The sequence below is a fragment of the Montipora capricornis genome, chromosome 6 (assembly GCF_036669925.1).
Source record: "Montipora capricornis isolate CH-2021 chromosome 6, ASM3666992v2, whole genome shotgun sequence".
Taxonomy (NCBI): Eukaryota; Metazoa; Cnidaria; class Anthozoa; order Scleractinia; family Acroporidae; genus Montipora; species Montipora capricornis.
In genome coordinates this window covers 13,221,906-13,234,405 of record NC_090888.1, presented here as the reverse complement: position 1 = coordinate 13,234,405, position 12,500 = coordinate 13,221,906, and the positions used below count along the sequence as shown (strand labels likewise).

Here is a 12,500-nt window from a genome sequence, read left to right as displayed (position 1 = left end):
GGCGCTTGCGAACGATGTAAATGGCACAGAAAGCCAGCCAAATGTCCTTTATTTGATTGTATAAACGAAATGACGAGAGACAAGCGATGACAAGGTAAATTCTCGGGCTTTGCGTCGTGTTGAAAACAATTTCGTTCATCGGAAACTCCAGTTCCGTCCGTATTTGCTCTGTTCTACAGTGTAATACCGTCTCATATTTTGCGCGTTCTCTCGACCAAATATGGTAAATTAAGGAATAGTGGAATAATAAAGGTGAGGAAAGAAGTGTACAGGTACAGCACGTGAAGTCGCCAAGTTTGAGGCTTTTTCGACAACGTGCGCATCAAATGTGAACCCCTCATTCTCGATTTTCATTCTAAAAACGCTTGTAACAATTAATGTTAATGTTAATACTTGGCTCACATTATACGACCTGAACGAGATGAAATAATACCGAAAGAGGTAAATTACTGTAATATTTTGAGATGAGGTTTTGGTTGACGTCGCCGTACGCGTCTTAGATCTTGAAGTCCCTAATATTGAGAGACAGAAGTTGTTACAAATAAGGGACAATGATTCTTTTCAACTCAAGCAAATAGTCAGGGGCTCATACAGTTAAGTAGAAAGGTGACCGTCAGGAGGTTTTCTCTTTCTATTATTTTCCAGCATCGACCAAGCAGCCATCTCCCTTTATACGGCGATGGTCCTGCCCTGAGTTAATATTCGGCGATCAGAATATCATACCCTATATGTTATCAAATGAAACCGTGTTGTCTCGCAGTGATGAGCGCAAATTTCTATTGCGTCGAGAAGCCTGAAAGTTTTTCAGGACTTCAACGGGATTTGAACCCGCGACCTCGCGATACCGGTGCGATGCTCTAACCAACTGAGCTATGAAGCCAATGACGTTGGGAGCTGGTCACTTCTGAGTTCACAACTTCCCGTGATAAGTAATTATGAGTGAAAGATATATATGAAATACAACCACAAACCCATAAGGGTTGAAACGTGTAACGCGCGTTCACAGCTTCCGAATATTCAGTGCGAACTGATTGGTTGAATGTTTCAGTGCTAAGTACCATATTTGGAAACCCCTCGCTCTTGTTGTTCCAAATATGGTACTTAGGAAATTGAATATTCAGAAGCTTGTTTCCCAGCACACAAGGGGCCGTTACACGTTTCAACCCTTATGGGTTTCTGATACAACATATATTGCATTGCGGGTATGAAATCAAATGAAACCATGTTGTCTCGCAGTGATGAGCGCAAATTTCTATTGCGTCGAGAAGCCTAAAAAATACCCTACATGTTGTTTTGTTTTTCACGTTTTTTTTTTATTCGCAGAAAAAGACGAATGCAATGATGAGAGTTCATGCCCAGTGGACCATTCTTATTGTATCAATTTAAAAGGATCGTATGATTGCACTTGCAATGAAGGATTCAAAAACGTTTACGATTCTAACGATCGACTGAAAAACTGCCAAGGTAACGCTACTTGATAATAAGAAGCCTTTTTTAAATACTGTAAAGCAATCAAGATTTTTGGCATTCTGGTAGCAAAATGAAACAGAAAGCAACCCAGCTTCTCCAATCAAATAAATTTGTTTTGCAGAGGGCAGTAACCAACCTGCTGCGAGAGCTGAACATATATTAGCCTGCGAGCAGGCTCACATTGGCGCTCTGGGAACAAGTGGCGTAGCCGCGAGAAACGAGCGGGGGAGCGAAGCCTGCCCGCGAGGGGCATGAGGCGATCCGGCGATCGAATAATGAGAGCCTGCAAGAATGGCGTTGTTTTTCGAATCCGGCCCCTCCAAAGGTGTTAATAATTTGACAACTCACTCATTCAATGTGTCAAATTATTAGCTAATAGAAATTGAGCGAAACATCAACAAACATGACTGCAAATCGCACGAGGAGGCTTTTACTATGAATCACATCTTCATAACAACAGGACCTGTCATTTTTCATCGACCAGAATACTGCTTCTTGGACGAACGCGCTGAATTCGGGAAACAATACCATCCTTACATGCGCAATTGTTTTTCGAGCTAGGCCCCTCACGAGCTCGCTTCGCTCGCCCGGACTGTCGCTCGCCCGCTTGTTTCTCTTTGCAACTCGTTCCGCAGCGCCAATGAGAACCAGGCTCAACATATATTTTAAAGAATTCAACAAACAGCTAAGCCCTGTCCACAATAGCTTCCGGTAAATAGGTCATTATCATGAACAAAACATGGACGCCCTAAACCTTGTTGTTGGTGCCTTTTTTCGTAGTTATTTCGCATTTTGGGGGTTTTTATTCGATCGCGTGCTGCTTTTCCTTAACATTGATTCGCTTTTGGGCATTAAGACATCAAGTTTCATCACACATTATTGCGCAATTTCAGACGTGGACGAATGCAAACATCCAAATACCTTCAGATGCCCTGAGAGGAGCGCATGTGTAAACCTGGCAGGAAGCTACACCTGCGAATGTGCACAAGGCTATGAACCGGCTATAAGGAGTAAAACCAGAGGAAGGGACATCAAGTGCAAAGGTCAGCTCTCTCGTGAAGGTTCTGATCTCTTTTGATTCGACTAAACATGCTTGTTTAAGAGTCCGACAATTTCGTAATGGCGAATGGAACAGTATTTAGGGTTGTCCGAGTCAAGCCTATCGTTTCAACCAAGTTCTTATCAAAATACCAAAATAAATATGGGAGAGAATGCGTCCCAGTAGGAAAAAAACTATTGGAATCCCGAAATTGTGCAATGAAAGGTCAACCCTGTAAGGTAAGCCAGAAATTTCGAAATTTCATTCCAGAAAGTTTTTGTTCCATTTGAGTCCTTCCCGGAATTCCTGGAGTTTCTGATCGAATGGAAAGCGCTTTCTATTCATGGGAAACCGATAGGTGACATCTCTAATTCATACCACAATATGCAAAAAAAAAACATGTAAAGTACTGTCATGCTTAACTATCCCACAATGCCATACTGGTACAAGTTTTCCAAATGTTTTTAGAATGGGCGAAAGGAAAAAAAACTTTCATTCTACCAAGAAGCTGTGGATATTTAACAATTATTCTATGAGCGCGTATTGCATGTGAGATGATGGCATTACCGGCTATAACAGTCTCATATCCAACAAGCACGAATGGAATAATTGTTTATTATTATTATTATTATTATTATTATTATTATTATTATTATTTTTATTTATTTATTTTTTTGTAATTTGTTATGATTGTTTAATGAAATTATCATTAAATTCATAACACTTGAACACTTGAAAATTAAAGCCAATCTTATTCCAGCTTGAGAACATTTGACGCACCAGTTTCCATATTAGGTCATACGGCATATGAGCTAATAACCGGAAATAAGACCCAGAAAGGCTATATCTGATCTTGGAAGAGGTCGAAAAATTAATAAGACAGGATAGACAGCTGACAAGGTGGGTCGCGAGGGTTGTCTCAAATAACAATCTGGTATCCAGCTAGCTGTTTTTACAGGAAAAGCAAACTCCGTTTAGAAAAAAAAAAAAAAGGTATTTTCAATTTCTCGTTGTGACAATTGATGAACAAAAAAAACTGTTCCTTTCCTTTGAAATTCAGAATCAATAGGAATTATTATCCACCAACTAGACTACTTGCAGACCTTTTGTCGTCGCTTAGGTAGTCGAACGCAAGTAGAGGGCAGGCACGAGAAAAATGGCGGCGACAAATCCATGCTCGTCGTTGTGTACATTTACATTTACTTTAAAAAGAGGAAAATTTTATCTCCCCATCCAATGCTCACGGACAGTTATTAATTTTATTGCAAACAGATGTAGATGAATGCAAAGAGAAGACTTATTCATGCCACGTGAAATCCACGTGTACGAACTCTGTTGGATCCTACTCGTGCCAGTGTCCCTTGGGAATGAAAGGAGATGGTCGCACACATTGTTTAGGTACTTAAATCATTAAACTGAGATTTTTTAGTTCAAATAGAGTGTTGCGAACATCAGCATGCTATGCCTTATCATCTACAATAGAGGTTAAAATTCTTGGGACCTTTCGCGAGATGCAGATCAATCTGTGTCACCTCCTCCCCTTCCCCACTCCCCATCACAAACAATTCTAAATTTCTGCGCTGTACGTCTCAAACTTGCTGTTTCATTTTCAATAGAGTTAGATCCATGCACCGAAGACAAGAAATGTAAACAGAAGCACCAAACGTGCAAGGACATAAAGGGGGAGCTGCTGTGTGATTGTATGGATGGTTTTATTAGAAAGGCTCATCAGTGCAAAGGTAAATTGCCATTCAAGAAAATGTGACTGCGACAAATACTTTTCTTTTCTTTTCTTTTTGTCTTCAGTGTTTCCCCAAGTTACGAGTGCATTGGTAATCGCACCTCTATTTAAAATGCTCATCAATCGTGCCTCCCACCGTGCCTCCCATCGTGCCGACCTCTAGCCTCGGGTCTTATGTGAGCTGAGTTTCGATCTCAACCTGACTCCGAGGGTTTTTATCTGGTACTCCGCTTTTCCTCCATCCTCAAAATCGACTCGCAGTCAATTACATCTGGCTGGGTCTGCGGTGCTCTGAGATCAAACATAGATCGTATGGCGGCAGCCGTGGGCGGCTTCACATGCATTCGGTCCGATCCCGTTGAGCCGGTTGATCCTGAAAAGCCCTTGTAGAGAGCAGTCAACTAAGCGCACATTTACATTTACATTCAAATGCGATTTCCAAGACCTGAATTCGAAAACGTTTCATGCGTTCATAAACAAAGTACATCGAAAGCAAATCGCAACAACATAAACTGAATTCAGTTCGGACGCGCTTTGAAAAGGAGGCTAAGAGCAAACTCAGAAATGTACTAGCTTATGAACGGCTCCGAGGCTGCCAGAGTGACCTTGTATTGATGCAGACCTCAGCGCTTTTATCACGTAAATTGTGTTGTTGTAATTGTAATTAGTCTACATTAATTAACTTTAAAGAAGCACAAAGTCTTGTATCAAAACAGGGTCACCGGCAGCCTCGCTTTCATCCTTAGCCCAGGTAACTTAGCTACATCTGAAAAATAGTCTATTAAGATTGGCAACTGTTGAAATGAGCACAAAAACAGAGTCCCGCGTCGTTCAAAAAAATTGAGATTTTTTTTTTTTACTTCATTAAATAAAAATGTATTCCCAAACCACCACTTTGTTCTTCTTTTGTTCTTGTGCACTTTGAAACCAGCCTATTAAATAGGGGAGGGGTTTTAAGGAAAGCGAAAAACCCGAACACCAAGAGGAAAAATTATGAACTGAATTATAAACGATGTAAAAAAAAATACTTGCATCTGATGACCCTAGGCCTGTGAAGAGTGCTCTTACTCAATCGCGACAAACTTTGTTTTCATCTGTCACTGATAACAACGATAAGATCTAATAGCACCAATTCCGCCTAACAGCATTTTTTTTCTATTTGTTCCAGATAAGAATGAGTGCGAATTGAATGGCACCATTTGTAATTACCACTCCCAGTGCATCAACACTGAGGGATCTTACTACTGCAAGTGCAAACCAGGCTATCAGCGAACAAGTGGTGGTGAGACGAATTGTGCTGGTAAGGGTTCATTTGGTGGTGGATAAGGCTGGCCGAATTGTTTGAAGATTGGATACTGCTGTCTACTTAAGCAATAGAGGACGTTTTTCGTGTTTCCATAGCCTCATCTAAGCACGAGGGGGAGTTGGGAGAATCGAGACAGTTATGTGGGGGGATCTATGATGCCCCTGATGGAGGATGCAGTGTGGCCCAGCGGCTAGGGCGCTTGCCTTGAGATCCGGAGAACCCTGGTTCAAGTCCCGCTGACCACTCGCTGAATTTGTTCCTGGTAGTCCCTGGTTCAAACTCACAACTGCACTTGTAAATAGTTAACTAGTTTGCCTCCGGTCAGTTCGGAATCTTAACAGTATTTGTTGTTGTTATTCGGTTCCGTGGTTTAGTTGTGTTTTATTGGTCCTAAAATTGCCCCTATGGGGAGCGGTCAATTAAGTATGTATTGTATTGCACAAATGAAGGAAAATACTGTTTGTTTCACTTTTTGAATGAAACAGATTTTCTTAATACACGCTCATATTTCCTACCAGCCAATCAAAACGCGCGTCTGACAACACATAACCAATCAGCATTCGTGTGATGTCAAAGCCGTGTTTTCATACCCTCAACTAAACACAGCTATTGACCAATGAGAGTGCGCGTACCATCCTAATTATTTTATAACGTTGAATATGGTGGTATTCAAGTTTTGACCAGCACAAACGCTAACCGTGTCAAACGATTTTTGCTTGAGGACTGACGACTGATTTATTGCATTTCTGGAAGAACTGCTTCTCTGCTTAAGCAGAGAATTTCCAACAATCTTCCAGCAACCTTGAACGAGGTTTGACGTTAATGTGGTTTTATTATTATTTTTGCTGCAGACATTAATGAATGTGAAACAGGAGACGCGTGCGGTGATGTGGCAACGTGCAAAAACACAATAGGGTCTTACCAGTGTAATTGTTTAACTAAAGGCTTCCAATTCTATCACGATGCACAAAGAAAGGGATGTTTTGGTGAGAAACTCGTAAGTTGGTGGGGAAAGACGATGATCAGTGTATGAACTCTACTCCACACTAGAGCTAACACAGGACGAAATATTTATTTGGAATCCGGGAAATGAAATATTATCGAATTACGCGACATCGTTTCGAAAACACAAAGAATACGCCAGTAATTTTTGAAGTGGAGACAAGACGTTAATTTATAATTCCGTCGCTGCATTAACCGCGGAACCGGACCAATTTTCGGAGTTATGAACTATTCTTATGTCTCTGGTTTAGCATGCGTTGCCGGAAGTTAAATTTAAAGAGTGTGCGAAGCGAAGCCGCGAGGGCCTGAAGCGTTGCATCTGCTCCATTCCCTTCACGGCTTTGCTGGCACAACTAAATCTTTAACAAAACAGGCCCCTGGCTATGAAACTAGGCAAACCACTAATGATCCGTTTTAGATAAAAAGCTGAAGTGTGCGTTTCGGTAGGGATCAAAGAAACCTGTTTGATTTTAACTCATTCCATAGTTGCCTTTACCTATAGATTCGGGTCGAGCACGCGAAAGTTACAAGTTTCATTTTCTTGCGCCTGTTGCTTGCCGTTTGTCGTTTTGCCGAAATGCGACCCTAAACCTCTCAGTCTGCTATCTTGACCGTCATCGTGGAAGAGAAAAAAGACGATAACGCTATAAAATGAGGTTGGTCAGAGGTATTAACCCAATCTGGCATTTAAACTAAATCGATATTACTTCTATTTTAATGCAGATTACGACGAATGCAAAGACCCCCACATATGTGGTCCTCATGAAAAATGCACAAACCAACCTGCAACCTATGAATGTTCTTGTAGTGATGGATTTGAATCTCAGGATGACGAAAAACTAAACTGCACTGGTAAGAACTGGAGACTTGCACACAATTTGTAAAGCTAAAACTTTCTCCAAGCGTTTATGTTAACGTTACGTTGTTGAAAATTAATTCTAAGCAAAAAAAATGGTGAAAAGGAATTGGTTAAATTGCATAACTCACCTGGCAACGTTGTCACCGATTCGCCTATTTAAGCTTCAGTTTTTGTGCGCTAGTATTTCCGATGTTACAGTTGCTTTTCACAACAAATGTCGGTGCTTTCTATCTATCGACAGCGGCAAACCAATCACGCGCTTCGATACAACCTCGTTTCCACGGTGCCTCACTCGGCCTTCAATTCCTCTTGGGCAACACAGAGAGAGGGACACCCTTGCATTATCTAGTCACATTTGTCTCAAGTTATGGCGAATAGCAAACAAAATATTTTCGGGAGGGGTTGCGAAAAGCGACATTTTACCCCACTATTGAAAAAGAAAAGAAGTGTTCCCTGAATTTTTCAATTAGTTTACATGCACAACAGGCAATACTTCTCGTTGAGGTCGAACAAAGGGCTTATGGCGGTTTTTAATCGCCACGCTGTGAAAGCCCAAATGTTTACCCTGATTATAAAAAAGCGAGAAATAAAGCACTAGGCATGTTAAGAAGCACAAAACTCAAGTTTTATGTCTTTAAACTGGAGCAAAATGTAAACGGCGCTAAATCAATCTCAGGAATGGTTAATCAGTCGAAACTTGTAAACAGCCTTCGAGTTGAGGATCGCATCATCGAGGATACGGTAGAAATGGCGTCTGAGTTTCATTCCCATTTTACATCTGTTGCTAATAAACTCAGGTCGTTAATTACTCAAACAAAATTTGACATGTCTAAACTGATCAATTTTGCCTGCTCGAGAAAGGATAATATCGTGGTCTTTTCCATTCCACGTCTTACAGAGGCCAAGGTCATTGACTGTCTTAACAGCATTAGTTCAAACAAAGCCAATGGTATTGACAAGCTCAGTCCACGAATGCTCACGTTAGCAGCTCCTATAATAGCTCCATCTATTGCCAAGCTAATAAATAATTCCTTCAATACGGCCTCGTTTCCTCAACGCTGGAAGACTGCGAAAGTCTCTTCTTTATTCAAAGGTGGGGACTCGAAGGACTTAAATAATTATCGACCAATTTCTGTTTTGCCTGTACTTTCCATAGTAACTGAACGACAAGTACATGACTGACTTTCTAGCTACAATCATGGACAAAAGTGTTGGGAAGGTAACTTCATTTTACAGATACCCCCCTCCCCCTTTTCACTGTTGGATTTTCCAGGGGAAAAAAATGGTGACTTTTCTTACCTGAAGAACTCCAACATTGAATATGGGGGAGGGGGGACACAAGAGCATGGTATTTCCCAAATACTTCAGCCAATAGTTAGAAAAATCGAATTTGGTGTGAAGTGAGCTGATGCCCGCATCCTTCCCAACAACTTTTGACCACAATTGACTGACTTTCTAGCTATCTTTGTGAAAACAACTGGCTCTACTCTAAACGATCTGATTTCCGGATGCTTCACAGTTTCAGAAACTGCCTTGATCGGAATTATAGATGAACTGTTATTTAACTTGGATAATGACCGTGTAAGTGGCATGATCTTAATCGATTACTGCAATGCTTTCGACATGGTTGATCACGTTATCCTGCTGGATAAATTGCACTGATGCTTATGGTTTAGACAACACATTTTCAAAACCGGGCAAAAGCGGCCACACCTTGTCTGTCTATCGCCAGACGATTTTACTCGTCAATCGGGAACCCCCAGGAGTCAATGGGTTAACATGATTTCAATCCTCAGTCTCAGTGACAGGCGTCAATTGGTATCCATAGATGACCTAAAATCTGCTGCTACATCAATTATTCTACATGCTGTACCTCAGGGCTCAATTCTGGGCCCTCTACTGCTTGTCTTGTTCATTAACGGCCTTTCGTTAAATGTTAGTTCTGATAATACTGATCTGTATACTGACGATATGACATTAACTTGTTCCGTCGATTGGATGGATATTGATCGTCTGCAAATTTCCTTAAATGCAGCAGTTTCTGAAACGGTTCATTGGGCCACAGCTAACAAGCTTCCACTAAATGAGAAGAAAACTAAAGTTCTTACCATCTGTGGCAAACGTCTTTCAAACAGAATCCCTAATGAAATTACTATTTCTGTTAATGGATCGCAAGATCGCAGCTTGAAAACGTACAGTGTGCAAAGCTCTTAGGTCTAGAAATTGATAAGGAACTGACATTTCAATCGCATGTTGATAAGTGATGTAAGAAGTGACTATCCTAGCGCGTTGGAATTTTAAAAAAAGATTAGACATTACCTGGAAATAAAGCATAGAGTTCTCCTTTATAATGCCATTTTTAAACCAGTAATGGATTACGTAAGTGTTTACTTATCTGATCAAACTGTGATAAGAATTATCTAGATTGTGTTTTAAAGCTACAAAAGAGAGCAGCAAGAATATTCCTTGGTGCTGGTAGTTATACACCCTCTGTTCAGTTAACAAACTTAAATGCATTCCTTTCTTTGAGAATGTTAAATTAGCCAAGGGTTGTATCATATCAAGCATTTGCAAGGTCGCGTGCCCAGTTATCTTGCAAGTTTATTAGTATTTACCTGTGAGACTCATTCACGGCAGTCTGGATATGCTAATTTTAACATAGCCTGTGCTCGAGTGAAACGAAATACAGAAGTTGGAAGAACATTTACTGTGACTGCTTGCCAGGAATGGAATAAGCTACCTCTTCAAATGAGAAAAGCAGAGAAACTCAAGGCTTTTAAAAATTCTCTTTGGAAGAAGATTTTTAAACATCAGCAATTTTTAAATCATTTTTCATTCTAAATATTGTGCCGCATGCTTATAATTGTTTCATAGTTTTGCAGATTTTTAATAATTTTATTGTAAGCCTTAATTCTTAACTCTTGTAATGAGGGCCACTAGTTAATTAGTATTTATATGCTATTTCGTGCTACCCTCGTTGAATTATAGTGAATTATAGTGGCTTAAAAATGTTGCGTCACAATATCTTCAAATCGAAAACGAAAGAAATATAAATCGCCCCCCCCCCCCCCCCCGGCTTCTATTAATTCCTGAGTTTACATTCCTGTTCTACGTTTACAGAATTTTTTTTTTTTTCATATTTTGAAATACCACTACGCTGTTCTTTCTCTCTCTCTCTCTTTCTCTCTCTCTCTGGCCCATGCGCGTGCTTAGCGCCCATTATGGCACCAGCAGTCCGCGGCCTCGTAAAAAGTATCACTGATAGCGGAACACGGAGGGCCGAAGGTGCGTACGCGAACCACCATGGGTAAGAAACCCATGAATCCATCCATCTTGGTCACCGTACGACCGTACGTACGTCGGTACGTACGTCCACCCCTGGCATGTATGCCAATGTGACCAATATCACGTGACCATATTGCGGGCTCAAGTTTACAGCTCATCGAGGCGGCGCCATAATCCAGATAAATGATAACAATGAAGTGAAATTAGGGAAAAAAGGTGATTACGAATTTTGTTAAAAAGTATGCAGTATTGTCCTGGAAGTGGAAGAGTTATTGTCCGCGTCAGGCGTGGTAAAGGTGTGCCAAGATTCTAGAAATTCCCTGATGCTGAAATTTGGCAATGATCGACACATTGTACATGTTGAAGTCAATGACGCATGATTGGCAACTCTGGAGCCTTTGGCCGATGTCTTCACATTTCTAATATGTTCTTTTTTCTCGTAGCAAATGATCTACCTGCCACAGAGGATTTTGTAGACAACATCAGGTTGTGAAGCTAATGGGGGTCGTGACTTAGGAATCGGAAATTCTCGTCGGAGCCTTTTCAATGGCCTATTGACAACGTTAATATCGTGTCAGGGGTTCAGTGACACCTTTGATGTACGAAAGGGACACAAAGGAGTTGTATGACTTGGGCGGTTCCACTAATTTGAAAAACATACCAACTAATTCTTTGGGGGAAGGAATCATGGAAGATCGGGTTCTTCTTGTCTTGATATTGTGGATAAATTTAGAAGGATAGCCGTTGGACTGTAAGGCTGAATAGACTTTGTCAAGTTCTCGATTTCTTCTTTCTGTGGTGTTAGGGAGGTTCAAAGCTCTGTTTAAAGGGGTTGCCGTAGTGCTTTCCTTGTGTTTCACTTTATTGTTATCATTTTTATCTCACTAAATATTTTCCGAATTTTTACTTCATTCATCTTTTTTCCTGTTGAAGACCACAGCTCTAGTGGTCGAAAGCTTGCAATTTTTAATGTTTTAGCCAGAAAACGTCCATTCAAGTTTTTTATCATGATTCATCCTGGCTGCGTTCCTTCAAAATTTTCAGCTTTTTAAAGTTGACCGTTGACCAGGTACTGGATTTCGATTGGATCGCAGGCTCAAGTCAGGTTATCTTGTGAGAATAAATAACCCGGGAGCTCCGCTTTTAGGCTTGGCTAAATCTATATATTAAACATGTGCTATGGAGCCTCTATGGTCTACTTTTATCGAAACTAAGTTCTGATGTTTCATCATTGCGTTTTAGATATTGACGAGTGTTTTACCAACACATATAAATGTGATTCCAACTCTTACTGCGCAAACAGCTTTGGCTCCTATGACTGCAAGTGTAAAGGAGGATACAAAAAGAATTCCAGGGGTTACTGCGAAGGTGAGAAAAGCATAGTTCATTTTGAATCCGAAGTTGATTGCTGTCGTTTCCAGAGTCTTTTATCTAGTGCCCACTCTGTCTGTTGTTGTGGGGAAACGAAAGATCCAGGGAAAGATGCTAAAAGGTCACATTATCTAAAACTGAATAAATTGAGAGAAAATAATTCAGACTTGTCCTGGTATTCTTGGATAAGGGATATTAATTGTGGGTTTCCTCACAGCATATCAATGTTGGACGCTTTTCAAATTCGAAAGAGCGAAAAAGGCTAAGCACCAAAAGTGGTGGTCCTTTCACAGATATTAGAGATATTAGAGATATTAGAGACCTATTAGGGTAAAGTTCGAGTATGTCCCCAGAACAAACGTTGTCTTTGTCCAGTACGGCCACGAATATCATTTTTAGCATTGGGTTTGGGGATGTTACCTTTTAG

The 12,500-nt window shown here is 40.6% G+C and overlaps 1 protein-coding gene across 4 annotated transcripts in view; it reads left to right on the top strand.

Moving 5' to 3' along the window:
- LOC138051567 (latent-transforming growth factor beta-binding protein 4-like) overlaps nucleotides 1-12,500 on the top strand; it is a 35,712-nt gene that overhangs the window by 21,305 nt on the left and 1,907 nt on the right. For 2 of the 4 annotated variants that reach the window (XM_068897795.1, XM_068897797.1), the window contains 8 exons: nucleotides 1,324-1,464; nucleotides 2,364-2,513; nucleotides 3,782-3,907; nucleotides 4,126-4,248; nucleotides 5,419-5,550; nucleotides 6,408-6,542; nucleotides 7,282-7,410; nucleotides 11,945-12,070. In XM_068897795.1, coding sequence (XP_068753896.1) covers nucleotides 1,324-1,464; nucleotides 2,364-2,513; nucleotides 3,782-3,907; nucleotides 4,126-4,248; nucleotides 5,419-5,550; nucleotides 6,408-6,542; nucleotides 7,282-7,410; nucleotides 11,945-12,070 — 1,062 coding nt within the window. Of the gene's footprint in view, nucleotides 1-1,323; nucleotides 1,465-2,363; nucleotides 2,514-3,781; nucleotides 3,908-4,125; nucleotides 4,249-5,418; nucleotides 5,551-6,407; nucleotides 6,554-7,281; nucleotides 7,411-11,944; nucleotides 12,071-12,500 lie in introns of all 4 variants that reach the window. The other 2 variants (XR_011132850.1, XM_068897796.1) reach the window with 2 other exon arrangements.